This window comes from Callithrix jacchus, chromosome 17 (assembly GCF_049354715.1).
Source record: "Callithrix jacchus isolate 240 chromosome 17, calJac240_pri, whole genome shotgun sequence".
NCBI lineage: Eukaryota > Metazoa > Chordata > Mammalia > Primates > Cebidae > Callithrix > Callithrix jacchus.
Window position 1 is genome coordinate 55,628,022 of NC_133518.1, and position 17,267 is coordinate 55,645,288.

The 17,267-nt window shown below is 42.0% G+C and overlaps 2 protein-coding genes across 6 annotated transcripts in view; one reads left to right on the forward strand and one right to left on the reverse strand.

Moving 5' to 3' along the window:
- The window catches only part of PLCL2 (phospholipase C like 2), a 267,523-nt gene that overhangs the window by 69,758 nt on the left and 180,498 nt on the right, over positions 1-17,267 (forward strand). For 3 of the 5 annotated variants that reach the window (XR_013528664.1, XR_004735843.3, XM_078354324.1), the window contains exon 1: positions 4,161-4,551. The exons of 1 other annotated variant lie outside the window; for it this stretch is intronic. Coding sequence is in view for 2 of the 4 variants with exons in the window: in XM_078354324.1 (XP_078210450.1) it covers positions 4,225-4,551 (327 nt within the window). In the remaining 2 variants the exon portion in view is untranslated. Of the gene's footprint in view, positions 1-4,160; positions 4,552-5,535; positions 12,049-17,267 lie in introns of those variants that run through there. One more of the 5 variants, XM_054247052.2, reaches the window with a different exon arrangement.
- LOC118148822 (uncharacterized) lies at positions 1,836-4,226 on the reverse strand. Its single transcript, XM_078354568.1, has 5 exons — positions 4,177-4,226; positions 3,808-4,063; positions 2,999-3,395; positions 2,566-2,730; positions 1,836-2,408 (listed from the first exon to the last, which is right to left on the reverse strand). Exons 1-4 carry the CDS (start codon positions 4,224-4,226, stop codon positions 2,660-2,662), a joined length of 774 nt encoding a protein of 257 aa, XP_078210694.1. The 3' UTR covers positions 1,836-2,408; positions 2,566-2,659.

Consider the following 17,267-nt stretch of genomic DNA (forward strand, 5'->3'; position numbering starts at 1 on the left):
CCAGTAGCCACTGAAAAAACTTAATGAACTCAAAGAGTAGTTCCTCAGTGGCTGGAAAGCATAGATATAATTCCCTGAGTGCCTAACTTCTTGGCAGCCATATACGCTTGTGGAAGATGGATCTAAGGAAAATGGGTGTAGGATCCTTAGTGTCAGAGGAAAAAAAATATGGAAATGAAACTTTTTGGCAGGTCTAACTTGCCACATTAGTGCTCAGGAAAAAGGGCAATCAATCGCTACATATTTCTTATTGTTGAGGATCATGATAAAATAAATATAATCTAAGCTGTAGGAGCATAATAGGTTAAAATCAACCCCCTGGATTGACCCAGGAAGCAAATGAGTAGCCAGTGTGGACCAGTACATTGATATAATCTGCAATTTCCTTAAAGCATTTTGGTCATCTACTTTCTGCTCTAGTTAGCATTTATGTTAAGCATATGAACAGCAGTTGAATATGAAGCCTCAGAGGTTGAATTGCATCTTTGGAGAAACAGAGGAAATAAAATGAGATTGAGGTTTGGGAAATGAAAATTGTCATAATATATTAAGGAAGAAAATAATCTGAAGGTCAGATACTCAGTGATTCAGAAAAAAAAATAGGAGAGTCCTAATATTGGAGCCTGTGAACTGGAAACTACATATGAATTCATAACCCACGAGGCCATAAATGATGGCAAGAAGTCAGTAAATTGAGACAGTGTTATTTTGAGAGATGAAAGGACGGTTCTTATGGAACAGGGAGTCTAAATAGTTCAAATTCTGGGCATTAAATTGGTGATGCAAATAGAAGACAGTTTGGTGAAGAGTGACAATGATTAAAATCTGAGATGGACTGAAATATGAAGAAAATTTAAAAGCGATGAAGCCATGTATTGCTGGCATGATAGAATGAGATTTTAAAGGTATCTACTGACTTTAGACATTATGAACAGATTACTCACCAGAATCCAACCATTAGCATGTAGATAAAATAAATTGGCATAAGCATCATGGAGCTATTTAGAATGGGCATTTTATTAATATCTTGCCTATCTTATTGTTCCTGAAATGTAGTCTGAGGGAACCATTAGACTGTATTTGCTGAGGAATGACTATGATATTTTGGCTCTTTTTCTACCTCCAACTTCTATGGATTTCACAATGCCATGAAAACACTTCGGCAAGAATCCTGGGAAAATATTTACGATTTCTTCAATAATATTGCTCATGGAGTATGAGGAATGGAAAGCAACCACTTAGTAAGTGCAGAGAGACAAGCAGGAATGAGGAAAAACAAATACTTACTGCGCTATTTGTGATCAAAAACAAATCTGAGTTTAGCTTACTGAAAAGCCTGTTGGGAGCCAAGCATTGCACATGTCAGAGGAACATGCTGCTTCCCTTCACCATGTCTGAGATATGGTACCTACAGTTGGGCTGTTGTGGGGTGAAGAAGTGCTGCTACAACATCAGTGAGCGTGTGACCAGCGGCTTGTGGAAGACAAGCACTTATGGGGATAAAAAAGAACCTGGCACAGGCCTTGGGCCTCTGGCATCATTAGTTACAGTTCTGCCAAGATGCTTTGGGAAACATTTTAATTTAATGCCAAGTCTATTTCAACGAAGCTCCCTGGTTTGACCTGTTGGGAGAGTCTAGAGTGTGATGGATAGGTGCTCATTTTGAAGGGCATTGGTGAATCAGCTGGTGCTTCTATAAAAAGCATCCTGGGGGTTAAACCTCAGAATGTCCCTACTAAGCCCAGGAAACTCACAGTGAGAGTGACAGGATCTATGGCTGTCATAGCATTTTACTAGTGACTGGTAATTGCAGGGAAGATTAGACACTAACAGAAAAGGCAGAGACACCTCTGTGTGTTTATTCAAAATATCAAAATTAGAGAACTTGAAGAATAAAGATCCCAGCATCATTTTTTCCTCCCCCAAAACATACTCACAGGCTATTATGACTATAAATTTAATAAAGCAGATTAAGAACCTGATTTGAGTTATTTCAATTTTTTTTTCTGCAAAACTATCACAAGATAGAAAAAACATTTTGGAACACAACTAGAAAAAAGAAAGAAAAGAGATGAGACTGAATACAACACTAAAGCATTGTCCTTCGATGTAAAACTATTTGTTAGTGTGTAGGCCTAGGCTGGAAAGTGATGTACAAAAGCTTGTCTGATGGGTTACAAAAACACGAATCCAGAAGATCTGAAGAATTAAAACGCCCCCAAGAATAACATGAAAGTATTTGATGTTGCTTCAGGGGCAAGGGCGAGTATGTATATGTACGTAAAGCCCATTTCCTCAGAGGCTCCTTGGCAGTCTCTTACAACACTGTGCTAATGAAAGCAAGGTCTTTAAGTTAACCCCCTTGCGGACTATCAGTTTCTCCTTCGCGCCCTGCGGGGACTGCATTCCTGGAAAAGAAAACACACGAGTTAGGGAAGGGCTGGGGTGCCAGAGAGGGCAGGAGGCTGGAGCCCACGGAGCCTGGGATGGAGAGGTGGGTGGGCCCAGGCGTGGGCGTGGGCGTGGGTTGGCGCGGGGGTGGTGGTGGAAGGGTTGGAGTCTCACGCCTCGGAGGTTTGGGTCTTGTCTGGCTCCAGGGAGGGAGATCCAGGGGAGATATTTGCGAGCGGAAGCCACACGATCAGCGTGGACTTTTAGGTCAGTCACTCTGCCTTAAGTGGCTGCGGGAGGCCCAGAGAAGGAGCTGGCTGCAGCGCTGCAAGTGGAATCCTGTCCCAAAAGATGAGCCTGACTTAGGCTGGGCCCCCGCAGGCGGCAGGGGCAGCCGGCATCCCTGGCAGGGGAATCGGGAAGGTCACAGTGATAAATCTCTGTGTGGAGACTCAGAGGGCACGAAATAGGTCCTGCTGATGTCCTCTGCCTCTCACAGCCTGCCAGCCGCCCCACCCCTCACCCCTGCCTCAGCATCCTTGTAACTAGTTGAATCAATCAGGGGCCCAAGGGAATGGAATTGTTCTCTGTGTGAAATGGGTCTGACCCGCTGGGGAAGTCAGGAGAGGAGCGTCCGCCTGGCCTTTTCCCGAGCTGGGTGGGAGGGAAACGAGTTCCGCGCGCGGGGCGGGAGCCGAGGTGAGGCCCAGCGGCCGAGATCCTGAGCCCCGGGACCCTTGTTCTGGGCCCCGCGGCCTGCTCGGTAGTTGCCCCTCGGGGTTCCAGGCGGATAACTGACAGTTGCAGCAGCTTGGGGGAGGCGAGGGATAGGCAGGACTTGGGGCTCCCATCCGCTGGACTATGAGGTCTCTGCGGGCCGGCGACCCGGCCTCGGTGACAACCGCCGCGACGGCGGCAACCTCGAGCAGGAGCCGGACGACTCGCAGTGGGTCAGGGGGCGACCGAGGAGGGACCATGCGGCCTGTAGGGGGCAGCGCCGAGCTCTGGAGGAGACAACCGCCGGCGGGCGGGGTGGGTCTGGGCTGCCCCCTCCGGGAGCTGCCCCGGGGCGGCACGGCGACTGTCATACCCGGCCACCCCTGCCCGCCGTGCGCTTCCTCTCGGCGCCGCGGGCCTCAGCCCGGGCCCTGAGGGTACGTGACAGGGCTCGGCACGCGGCGGCCTCCGGGGAGTTAGGGTCCGGAGAGACCCGCGCGTCGCTCCCCGCCCGGGGCCAGGAGACCCTCGGGAGCCGCCTCCGAGAGTCCGGAGAGCGTCCGGGCGGCCGCCACTTCCCCCAGCCCTGCGCCGGAGGTGGGCGCCCTTTCCTGCGTGGCGGGTGCTCAGACCCCCGGGGTGGTTGCTCTGAGCCCCGGGGGAGCGCGCCCCGAGTCCCTGACGTGGGCGCCCCGTTACCTCGGGGTGGGTGCCTGGAGCCCCTGAGGTGGGCGCGGGTTGCCCCGGGGTGGGCGCTCGGCCTGCGCGGGTTATTTTTGGCGCCCGCAGAGGCGAGTGTGTCGGGGCGTGTTTTCCTTCCCCAGGTGCCGCGAGTCGGGGCTCCGCCGGCGCCCAAGCTGACTTGTCTCTCCTTTCCCCTGCAGGAATCTTCCGATAATTCTGCCGCCGCGACTTTAACCGTGCGCAAGGAGAGAGCTCGAAACAAACATCACATCTAAATTAAAAAAAAAAAAAAAAAAAAAAGCGGAAGAAGCGGCCGAGGCGGCGGCGGCGGGAGGAGGAGAGGAGGAGGGGCCGCGCGCGGCGGCCCTAGGCGGCGGCGGGGACGCGGGGACGCGGGGACGCGGCTTTGTGCAGGCGGGTCGCGGGGCGCCCATGGCGGAGTGCGGCCGGGGGGGCGCCGCCGGCGGGGCCCTGCCCACCTCCCCGGGCCCGGCCCTCGGCGCCAAGGGCGCCCTGAAAGCCGGAGTCGGGGAAGGCGGTGGCGGGGGAGGTCGCCTCGGCCACGGGCGAGCGCGCTATGACAGCGGCGGGGTTTCCAACGGAGACTGCAGCCTCGGCGTGTCCGGGGACGAAGCCCGGGCCAGCCCCGCCAGGGGACCCCGCGGCGTGGCGCTCGCCCCTACCCCCAGCCCGGCCGTCTGTCCCCTCCCCCGGGAAAGCAAGCCGGGCGGCCTGCCCCGCCGGAGCAGCATCATCAAGGTAGGTGGAAGAAGGGTGCTCTTCGCCCACCCTCAGCCGTCCTCGGGGTCTGTTTTCCTCCTGGGGGAGTGGTGGTGGAAGGAGGAAGCCCACTGCTAACAGGAACCACTGGAACAAGGGTACTTGGGGTGGTTGAGCGGGGATTGGATGCAAATGGCATGTGGAAAGAATGGAGAGGTGATCCCTAATGTGCAGGAGGAGCTGTGCTCAGACATCCCCAGTTGAACTTGGGGCTGTCACCTCTTCAGGATGGGTCTGGCATTAGGGCCTTGTACCTGCCTGGGTAGGGCATGCTTTTATGTGTAGCCTAGTTTGGTTAACACTCCCTGTAAGATTTCTATTGTATTTTAAATGCAGATAGGGATTATGTGAAATGTAAGAACATTTTCTTAAAAATCCCAGGCGGCGAACAGAGGGTGAACAGAGATTATTTAATAGGTTTCTTCTGATCTGTGCATAGTTACTTGCCTTTTGCAAATGGTTACACTTCGAGGGTGCAAAATCTCCCAATCTCCGGCCACTCAGTCACAAAGAGAAATAGAGTGGATTTCTGAACATAAATGCAGATTTCCGTTTTCTTAGGCTCAAAAGCTCTGAGAGATTACATTACAGTTCCACACGATTGAATCTTTTTCCTTACTGCAGTAGGCAGGCCTCGAGTTCTGTGAAAGTTCTTTGGGGCAGTTTGCTTGGTTTTGTACAGTGTTAGCGGAAGAAAGCCAGTGATTGTTTTGAGCATTTTAAACTCAAGAAGTAGTATTAGGAACTCCCGAGTTTGTGTTGGTTTCATTCTAATGTTACATTTTGGTCTGCAATGTAAAAATATTTCTCGTGACATGAAGTGAAAAAAAAAAATGGATGAGCTAAGAAGAGCAGAGCCTTAGGCAAGACCAGCTCATTTGGCTTGCTCAAGTTTGGAGCAAATGAAAACATTGCTTTCTGAAAATCAAGGAGTTATTAGGACAGGGAGCAGTAAAACATATTGACAGACTGCACCCACCCTTCCTGTGGCTGACAACTGGTGGGAGAGAGGGCAGAACGTGCCACAGCAAAGAGAGTTGGCGGTGGTAGTATCTGAAATTTTATTGGACCTACAGAAATCTTCCAAGTACTGTGAAAATGTCCGATGGTGTTATCAACTTCTGCAGTAATCTAGTGAAATATACCATCTTGCTACTACTGTATGTAAGAGGCAATTGTGAAACTACATTTCGCTTTGTCATCTGTTTGCACAGTTTATGTCTGGGCAAGGACACAATTTGAAGGGCTTAGAGATCAAGTGTATTAACTACCTGCAGCACACACTTAGAGATAAACTAAGGAAAGGAAAGGAAAGTGTCTTTTTGCTGCACACATAGCTTTTAGTGACGTATGTTTTCTTTTACTCTGTAGCTTATGTTTCCATGGAAGTTGCTTTCAACTGTGCATGTCAATCCTATTGACAGAGTTATGTGACATTTCTGTTATGTCATTAAATATTTGTGGTGATTTTGCATTGTAATGTTAATGAAATTTGAGGTGAAAATTCCAGAGAAGATACTAGCCTATCTAATTTTAACCCCTTTCTTTTAGTTGTTTTGAGAACTTGTTTTTGCATTAAAAAAAATCATACTTTAGTCTCCATAGTGGAATTCATAGTGTAACTTACTGAATTACAAAAACATTTGTTTTAATTTTACATTAATGGGTGATAAGAAGGATGGTTTGTTAGTATTTTTGATATATGGAATCGAGAACTTGTCAGTAGATACCATTTCTTCTTTGAAGGCTCTATAATCTAGCACATAGGAAAAATGATTAGTTGTTCAAAAATCACTGGTTTTAGAAATGATATTGACACTTACGTTGGATTCTGAAACATTCAAGGACTTTTTTTTTCATTTTTCTTCTTTGTAAACGCCATTTGGCTTTTGTTCTCCAATGTACCCCTAGATACAAAGTGCCAGGAACATAGTAGCAGCTCAGTAAATTGCTTATTGAATGAATGGAGAAAGCACATGTTTTCTCTGAGTTCTGTTAATTTATAAAGCAGATGGTTTCGGATTTACCAGTCTCAGATTTTGTTCACTGTATTGTACCTCCAAAGAAAGCTTGATACACTCCTTTTTCTTGCCTCTATTTTCACTATGCATTTTCTTAAACTTTTGAAAATTATGGAAGTAGTGTTGAAAGTTGATCAAGACTGGGTTATAGGAAAAAGATGATGCTGTATTTAAATATACTTGGTATATTTCCCCTTGAATGGTGCCTTGAAGCATCAAGATTTTGGGTATGTATTGTGGTATTTTTTAAAGAGAACTTCCAGTATCGGGACAATATCCTAATAGAAAACAAGGTCTTTAACATCAAATTTCATAAAACAATGAATACAGCACAGATAATTTTGTCATGTGAATGGCAGAAATTATAGTTCACTTTTTATTCTCTTTTTTTAAAAAACAAAAGCTAAAGCAGAAGCCCATGTGAAAAAGCAATAGTGGCATCTTCATTTGGTTTCCTTATTTTTTTTTTAACATAAGGGATGAATGCAGTCAGGTGGTCTCTGAGTAGAGGCAGGAGTAGATTAGTAAGCAAGGTGATAATTGGGAACTTAAGGGAATAGCAGGGAGTAAATGCTACCTAGGGAACGGAGGCCAGTATTTATGGGTTTGTATTTGTTGCGTTGAAATGTTGGGCGTTTGAACTGTGCTTCTCTCCTAGCTTCCGTCTTCATTACAGTCTTGACAGCCCTCTTTGATGGAGATCCTTAAATCAGAGGGAGAAATAATGGCCTAAATGTGATATAAGTGGGGCAAAGAAAGGGGACTATTGCTAAAGTGCGGGGCATATGCAGAAATACACTGTAGGCTGACCTGAATCTTATTCCTCATTTAAAATAATTTATTTGGTACTCCGTTTTGTAAATGTGGTGTTGAGTAAGAAATTGTTGTAAAACAGTATTTTCTGCCAAAATAGGTGCACAGATCTATACTAAAAGAGCTCCTTGGTTATGGTAACAGTGTTGATGAAAATTCAGAGTGAGCAGCCTTGTAGAACCTTTCACAAATACCTTGAGATGTTAATCAAATCGTGGAAACCATCACCAGACATTTCTACTTTTCCTTAGCTTACTGAAAATAATGATAGACTTTTGAGATTATTTACAAAGGCCCATTATGGGTTTTAGAGAAGAAGCCATTATGTTTGTCATCTTAAGTAATCTAGTAAACGAAAACATCACTTTCATTTTCTCTTTCCATAATTCATCACTCTATTCAATATAATCTATGCTTTATTTTGAAACAGTTAATTTGGTTAATTGTTCAGATGGCATCCATTATTTGCAAATAGCTCAATCCTTGAATTCAAGAGCTTGGTCTAAAAATATGAAGTAGCATTTTAGGCCTTAGATTTCTGTTTAAGTTTAGAAATAAATGAAGTTAAAATGTCTGTTACTGTGGATGATTTATTTTAATCAGATCTAGTTAAATACTTTGGTTGATACTTTAAAAAATGAGGTATGATTTGCAGACAGTAAAATTCACAGAACTGGTTTGTGTCCAGTTCTGTGAACTCTGACCAATACATTCAGTCATATAATCACCACCATCATGAAGATATAGGACACTTCCATCACCTTCAAAAACTCCCTCAGGTCTCTTTGTTGTCTTCCCCTACCCTCATCCCCAGACAGTGGCAACCATTGATCTTTGGTTCTTTTTTAATCAGTAGGAAATTCAGCCATTGCATTATTTTGGTATTTAGAAGCAATAACAGTAGCCAACATTTATTAAACACTCACTGCGTGCAAAACATGTGAAAAGTGCTTACCGTAATTCTCTGACTTGGTCCTGTGCTAACCACAGAGACAGAAGGAAATCAGAGTTCAGAGAGGTTAACCCCGTGCCTCAGGTGCTGGAGTGGCTTGTTGTATCCCGCTTGGGTATGGCTGGACTCCATTGCTTTTCCACATTACAATGGCAGTTTGAATTTTCTCTGTAGTTAAAGTAGCATCAGTGAGACACCGATTTGATTGTCCTCTTTAAATGGAAGAGATATTGGAAGAAGGAAAGGAATCTTTCTGCTGGTGGAAGAAGTTGGCAGATAATATAGCCAGGCAGCTGATTAGTCACCTGTTGTGACTTGATCAGGGCTTGCAGCTTCACAGTGACCAATGGTCTGACCTTGCCCAAGGTGACAGCCCTAATTTTTCTTAATATAATTATTGCTCTTGTCATAGTATCAGGTTGTGTAAGAGAAACACTTTTACTATCTTTATACTAATGTGTTTACCTATATCTTGACACTGAGCTCTCCAACATGGACAACAAGCAGCCTTTTCACGTCTATTATACACATTTAAATGAAATAAAACTTTTATATGTGTCTTGGCCCATGGTTTAAATAAACTAGGCTCCTTGCAGGCAAAAGTTGGGCTGTATTTACCAGTTCTGCACAGATAACGAACACTCAATAACCATTTCTTAATTGGACCTTAAAAATAATATCTGCATTTAACTTTAGACATTTTGTTTTTAATGGGAGGAAACAAAAGTACTGCATGCCCAGCAAACCTGTGGGCACATCATAAATAATTAAACAGACAGTAGCTGGATAACTAAGTGAATTTGTCTGGATAGATAGGGAGCCTGGATCATTTAGGTCAGAAAAATCGAATGGCCAATCAGCAACTCCCACTTTACTTTGTGCTAGCTAATGCATTTTAGACCACACAGAATAACTGTTGAAAGACCAGAACGTGGCTGTTTGTTTTAGCCTGCTCAAAGTGCTTTTGTCACAATTCTGTTTAAGTTTTCAAAAGCAGAGCATATTAATTTTCATACCCTAAAATCTACTTGCTCCCTTTTGCTTTCTTCCGTCTCCATTTTCCAGCCTCCCCCCAATGGTTGTATTTGATTTGCATTTTTTTTAACCAAATCCAAATAGGCAACTGACAGAAAATTGTTTATTTTATTAATTGCTGATACCGGCCACTTAAGTTACTTTCTTAGAGTGCTCTATCCCAGAATCTGTTTACTTCCTTTTATAGTTCTTATAGTTCTTTGTGCTCTGCAAGGGGCCTAAACTAGAATGCTGTTTACTTTCTTTTTTTACACTTAAGTTACCCAGGCCTCAATATTCAGCAAAATAGGGCAATGTTATTTACAGCCTAAATGCAGATATAAATGATGTATGAACATTTGTAGTTTTTCTTCAAACTTTATACTTATGTGTTCAAGACTAGATGCTTCATTCCTTCTAAATACTAAGTTTTGGATGCCAGTTATTTCCTTACCTACCAGACTTTTGGATTAGTTTAACTTTTTTTTGTTCTATATTGGTGGGATTTGAATATTTTTACCAGTGGGCCACAGGATCTGTGACTGTTATGTTTGTAAGGTAAGCTGCCCAGCTTTTCTCTACTGATAAGAATGGTGAATCCAGAGGGTTGTGCTTAGCATGAGTGTCATTTGTGACTCAGACTGAAGTCAGAGCCACCAGAGCCAGCCACTATTCTTTGTATCAGAATAATTCCATAGCTTGAGGGTGCCCAAAGCATATAACTCATTGCATTGAGCTTCAGCAACAATTATGTGCATGGTCCAGCCTTCTGGCAGGTTATTTGGCACCCGCCCATTCCAGAATGGCAAATCAGTGCAGGTTGTTAGGCCCTCTTACCACTAGCAGTTGGTCCCATGGCAGGGGTAATTAGGTAAAAAGGTGTTTTAGCTAGTAATCTCAGCTGGGCTGCATCCTGGGGTCCAGGGCTATCCCCGGGATTATTCAGGAGGCAGAATAGTGGTGGGAAAAACAGAAAATCTGGAGTTTGGTGCTTGGATTGGATCCTGGCTTCCCTGGTTCCTTTCTCTATGGCCTTGGGCAAGACACTGAAATCTGTATGTCTAGTTACTCCATCTCTAAAACAGGTAGAAGAAAACCTCCTCTTATACCATTGTTGTGAAGATTAAAGGAGATGATGTGTGAGCAGTGTGTGGTACTTAATAAACTTCAGTCTGTTTTTCTGATTTTATTTAGAATTATCCTGAAATGAGCAGACTTCTTTAGAGAGATGAGCAGACTTCTTTAGAGAGATGAGCAGACTCACATGGCCATACTGGTTTTAGAAGTTTTGTCTTTTGAAATATGCAGAATGTGCCAAGGGAAATTTCTCAGACATGTTCCACAGATGCTCTCAAGAATTATTTGTTTTGGTGCCTTTCTAAATCTGATACCTCAGTACAATTGCTCACATATGTAAATAGCCCCAGCTATAGGATCAGAGGGTATTGAACATAAAATTTCATTGTTCCCAGCACCCACATGTCTTGCTTTGCCCAGGACAATCCAGATTTACATCTTTTGCTGTGATAAGATTATTAATAGTGCCTCCTTTAACTCTCAAAGGCATCTCAGCTTGGATGACAAATAATGTGATCATCTTACTTGTGATCTTCTTTTCACAAACTGCCTTGCAACTATGCTGGAGCCCCATGAGATTGCCCTCTATGCCTAAACTTCGCCTTTATGGTGACGCTTCTCTTTCCTCAGGTTTCCTTCTCTCTTTGTCATCTTTAAGATTTTCTTCAGTTAACCACCTCCCAGTTAGAATGAATTATTTCTCTGCCTTCCAGTCACCACTCTCCCTGTATCTCCATACAGTCCTTCTTAGGCAACTACATCTTATTCATCCTGAATTTATGATAACACCTGGTTTAATGTCTTGCAAAAAGTATGTGTTTAAGTATATATTTGTTGAATAAATGTGTGAATAGATAAATAAGGGGACAAGAATGAGTATTAGGAGTTTGACGAAGATGTTATTTGGACTTAATTCCAACTGGTTTTGATTGGGATATGTGTTTCAAAGAAGAAATTCATTCATGTACATAATTTTGAAAACAAAGGAAAGGAAATACCTTCATTTAAAGTTGGATCCAGGAGTCTGGTTGATTCTATAACTGTTCTGTAAGATGTTAATATAAATGATCTGTCTCTTTTGTGCCCTGAAATAAGAATAAGTCTTTGAAATTTTTAAATTTATATTCTGCTGTCAAAGTTTAAAAAGGATGGCAAGAAAACATTATTGTTTGCTAAGGCATTTAATATTTTTTCTGGTATTTAGTTTCTTTAAGTGATAGCTGTAATTTTTGCTCAGTTTTTGTTTATTTTTGAGGAACTAAATTACTTAAACTTCTGTTGTCATTAATATTGGCTAGTCACATGGTATTCATTGGAAGTGCTATAGAATTAATAATTAAAAAGAAAATACATAAGGAATCTGAAGTACTGATAGAGTTGTAGGAATGAGATTGCTAATCCTTCAGCATGTTTTCTCATGTAATGGTAGAAATTCTGCCCTTTGTTGCAGTGCAAGAACTGGGTGAAAAAGAGATACACTAAGAAATGCTTTGTCTGCATCATCTCATGCAAGTCTCACCAGAACCTGCAAGGAGACATCATCATTCTCCTTACAGACAAGGAAACCCATTCTACAAGGTTTGGGAATTTCCAAGCAAGGTTAGAGACTTGAAAGAGACAAAGCCAGCATTCAGACCAGGTTTGAATGCTCCACGTTTGAACTGCTCCATCACCCTCTCCCACTCCATCCTCTGGGTGATTTTGATTTTTCCTTTCTTCTTCTTCTTTCCCAAGCCATTCTGACTTCTTGAGCTTAGCAATTTCTTCTAGCACTAAAATAGACAACTAATTTTTAATGAGAAAAGTTTGGCTTTTTGTGGCTGAATCTTGCAATGAAACCAATGTACACCTAACCAACACAAAGCAATAGCCATAGTCCTGCCCATCATGCCTCAAGTTTCTGTCTGATCCACAAACCAGGACCTTGTCCTTTTCCTCTCTGATCTCCTTTGATAGATTAGAAATTCTTTTAGGAGGCTTAGTTTTCATTTTTGTTTACTTTTTAACAAAAAGTTGATTTATAGTTTTATATGTTTTAGGGTCCTGGAAGGTAAAGCAGTTAACAATTAGTAACGGTTTGTTTTTTAGGTGAGCTTCTTAGAGTACCGATTTCTATTATTGTTTTGGAATTGTCAATTCTAATTATAGAATTTTATAATACAATAATACAACATGCTACTGTGTATCCAATATTCACTATATTTTCGGAGTGTGCTAAATGGACTGATTTGATTATTGCAGATATTAGCATCCCAGAAACCAAGTAGCTGGGTTTAAAAGTGATTAATAATGGAGATTCATGGGATTTTCACAACGGAAAGAGATCATGTAAAATTCTTTTGTAGTTAGAGATACACAAGGCCATACTGATTAGTACATTTAGCTTCTAGCTATGGTTGAATTCATTTATTTGCATATTAGCATAACAGAATTGGAAAAAATTGTTATGTAATACTGCAGTATGTGGATATTAATAGAACAAGATGTGGTCTTCTAGACAGCTATTTTTTGTGAATTTGTTTTTTGCTATAGATAGCTGCATGTGTACACATGCTGTATATGTGCATGCATATACCCTGAAGACTGTTTATAAATAGTAAAGATTAAGAGCAAACCAAATATTGTAGTGGTAGGTTAACACAAATTCTGTCTATTAGAGACTGATGGACTGATGGGTAGCAGGTGTATGCTCTTTAAATTGAAAATGCCCAAGAAGGGATAGGCTATTCTCTGTGAGCATTGCTGATGAAGCCTCTGTTGCTTTTGACCAATTAGTGTGGTCACAGAGGGATAAGTGACCTCATTTGCAGCCACCATCAGAATTACAAGCCATACAACTCTCTCCATATGGTTTCCTGCTACCTTTTATTTTTCACTCTAAACTCTGATATTCTGTAGGCATAGTAGATGTAATTTTTCAAGTTGTTTATGTGGTTTAATGTTTATTATTGAAGAAAATAAAGGATATTGCTTAGATTTTTATTTCTATCAACCCATGCTAATAGCTTATATATATGCCAATATAATTATTCAGTTATTTTCATATTGGAGCTAATAGAGTTCCTGTTGAAATAGCAATTTTGAGAATGTCTTCATCTGTGTATTTGATGATTTGTTGAAAGAGATCTGTATGCTCTTTGAAAGCTTTCCCTGGTTTATATATATTTCCATAAATAATTTTCTATACATTAAAAATAATACTAGAAGTAGAATTACTATATCATGGGATATGTGTATATTCAGCTTTAGTAGATGCTATTAAGTGATTTTCCTAACTGGTCTAGCTAATTTACACACCTACCAAGTTATATGAATGCTGGGTGCTCTAAATGCACACATTTGGTGCTATCAGTGTTTTTTTTTTTGCTTAAAACTATTGTGACGGTTATGTAATGGTACTTTACTGTGGCTTTTTGGTTGAATTTCTCTGATGACTAATGATGTTGAGCATCTCTTCATATGTTTCTTGGCCATTTGGATATTCTCTTTTGTGAAAATGCCTATTCAAGTCTTTATATAGCTATAGGTATATGTTGACAATGTCTTCTCCTACTATGTGACTTGCCTTTTCACTATCTTAAAGGTATATTTTAATGAATAACAATTCCTAAGTTTAGAGTTCAGTTTATCAACATTTTTCTTTATGGTTATTATTTTTGTGTCCTGTTTCAGAAATGTTTACTTAGCCTAAGACTATGAAGATAGTCATTTATTTAACCACTAGAGTCTTATTGTTCTGTTTTTCATATTTAGATCTGGGTTTTATTTTGTGTGTGTGGTGTGAGGTAGGGTTAAAGATTTTCTTTCCATATAAATATCCAATTAACCTGGTCAACATGGTGAAACCCCATCTCTACTAAAAATACAAAAAATTAGCTGGGCATGGTGGTGCGTGCCTGTAATCCCAGCTACTCAGGAGGCTGAGGCAGGAGAATTGCCTGAACTCAGGAGGCGGAGGTTGCGGTGAGCTGAGATCGCGCCATTGCACACCAGCTTGGGTAACAAGAGCAAAACACCGTCTCAAAAAAAAAAAAAAATCCAATTAATTCAGCACCACTTATTTGAAAATAGAATCTTTTCCCCACTGCATTGCATTGGGCCTTGGTTCTAGATCAAGAGACTACTTATGTGTGGGTCTGTTTTTGGAGTCTATTTTGTTATGTATACATAAAGTCCGTGTGTACTTACCACACTGTCTTTTTTGCTAGGTATTTACCTAAAAGAAGTTACTCCATATGTGTATTGAAAGATGTTTCCAAGGGTCCTTATTAGCAGCATTAATTCTAACAGTCCCAAATTGGAAGCAACAACTCAAATGCCTGTCTTATATATAGCATCTATAGCATGACATACAGTGGAATCCTATGAGGAAAAGAAAGAAAGAAGAAGAAAACCAGCAGACGACTGCCCCATGTACTGCTTGAGTCTCTCAAGGATAATGTTAAGGGAAAGAAACCAGCCATGAAAGAATGCATATTTTTTTATTATACTTATATAAAGTTCAAAAGTAGGTAAACTATTTGGAGTGGTAAAAGTCATAATAGTGGTTACACTTGGTGATAATGATTGAGGGGGAAGCAAGGGACCTACTGGGTTCTGGTGATGTTTGGTTTCTGCATCTGTTTGGTGATTGCAAATGTGGATTTACTTTGTAAAAACCCATTGAGTTTTACACTTAGGATTTTTTTCTGGAAGTCTATCATACTTCAACAAACTAAGTTTATTTAAACAATTAAATTGTGAACATTAATCAAACTCAGTTACCAATTGGTTATTTCCTCCTGCACTATTTAGGGCCATGCATTTTACAGTTTTCTGTTGTCTGTGGATCAGCATACATGTTTCTGCTGCTGTGGACACTTGTACGTGGTGAGGCCTGTTAGAGCCCTGTGCTGATTGATGGCCTGGAGAGGGGGTGGGTGGAGAGAGGGGGCAGCTTCCTGGAAGAGCCTGAGGACTGGATCTTCCTTGGAATATATTGAAAGCACAAAAGGAGCTGGGCCTGGGTGGAAAGTTGACACAGCAGTGAAGAGCATGTTGGTCACTGCAGTTGTCTTACACTGCAGTCATGATTGCTTGGAGTTTTTATGATTTGTTTAGTGTAGTTTTGAGCATCAGGTGCACTCAAAAGATTTAATATTTGAAAATGTGCTGCTCATAACAAAACTTTGAGAACCACTCATTTGTGGAGCACCTGCTCTTCACATAACAATTTTCTAGATAGAGCGTTTTGATCTCAAAAGCAGTTAACAGGACCAAAACCAGTTATCCAGATATATGGACAAAATGGAGAGTTGTTTGATCACCACTGAGTAATAGCATACCTAGGATCTCAGGTGTTCAGCAGAGAGTTTTTAGCTCTACTGAGCATTTATGGCACCCAATCTAAATATTCTTTTGGGTAGGAAAGGAGGGAGGGAAAATACTAAGTCTTCTGATGGGTCATTTTAAGACACACTGGAATTACCTGGATTCTAAAACATACTAATGTGCAGACCCCAAACAGCTGCAATTGAATCAGAGCCTCTGGGGGTTTCCTAAAGTGCCTTGGGAGATTTTAAAGTATGGGTAGGGTTAACAACAGCTGTGAAACCTTTCTTATATATTGGATTCTCAACTTCCCTGTGTCGTTTTGTTAGATGTGAGAGAACAAACAGCTCCGGGAATCCTGCAGATGACAGTTGTTGACCCTTGGCTGGTGGGCTGCAGGGGGGCAGGATTAAACCTTAACTTGGTTCAGTGCAGTTTTTCTTAAAGGAGTCAAGCTGCCCTTTTTTTGAGGGGAGACAAAATGTCAATGAAGGGGAACAATTCCTTAGTCAAATTTGGAGAAATAGATTTTACTTGTGAACATGACAGGCTGCCTTGTGTGTCATATGAATGTATTTATGATCTAGGTAAAGGTAAAAATTATGTCAATTACAAAAAAGGCCCTGGGTTGGTTATTTGGAGCCTTCATCCCTCTGGATTAATCATCACTGTTCAGCTCTTAGATCCTGTAGTTTCTGGTGAGTCTCTGGGCTCTTGTCCATCCCTCACAAGAGAAAATACATCGATGTTCCCATGGCATTCTGCAGCATGGAGGAGGAGCCTCCCCAGGAGAAACTGTCTTTAGAAAGAACTAGTTTAACAGAGGCATGAGCAGTATTTCTAGAGAGAGGTGATCGGATGTTTCACTTTGCTAACTGGTTATAGTAAAACAGCTGTTTACTCGCAGAGGATTATAAGTTGGCACTTGCCAGACAGGTATCTGTTTGTAAGGGAGATTTATGCAGGGAGGATGTGAACCAATCTGGTGATGCTCCAGTGTCCCTCTTGAGGGTGGGCTGACAGCCTGGGCTGGCACATCATGACCTTTGGGTGAACGTGTACTTTCTGAATGCTAGAGCATTTTCCTCTTGCCATGCTGACCTTTGTGGTCAGGAGGAATGAACATTGAACTCCGGAAGCATCTATAAAACATATTTTATTGGCTGCAAAGCAGTAACATGAAGATTTCAGTTGTTACTTGTTTGTAGCCTTAGTTACACAGTGTGTACTCACTTTCTCCTCAACTGGACTGCACAAGTTATTGGAGGTTGTCATTCTCATTTGTTTTTTTAGGTCAGTTTTTTTTCTCTTCCACATTGACATGGATGAACCTTCTAGCCAAGAAGCGGATGTCCCTCACTTGTCTCGAGTAGGCACCAAGGAAGAGTAGTCACCTGGGGGAAAAGCCAAGTCCTGGCGGGAAAGTACTAACTAGCTTTAGTACTTTAGAGTGCTCAAGTACTAAAGGGCTTTAGAGGCTGGAGAGGCACCAGCAGTTTGGCAGCAGC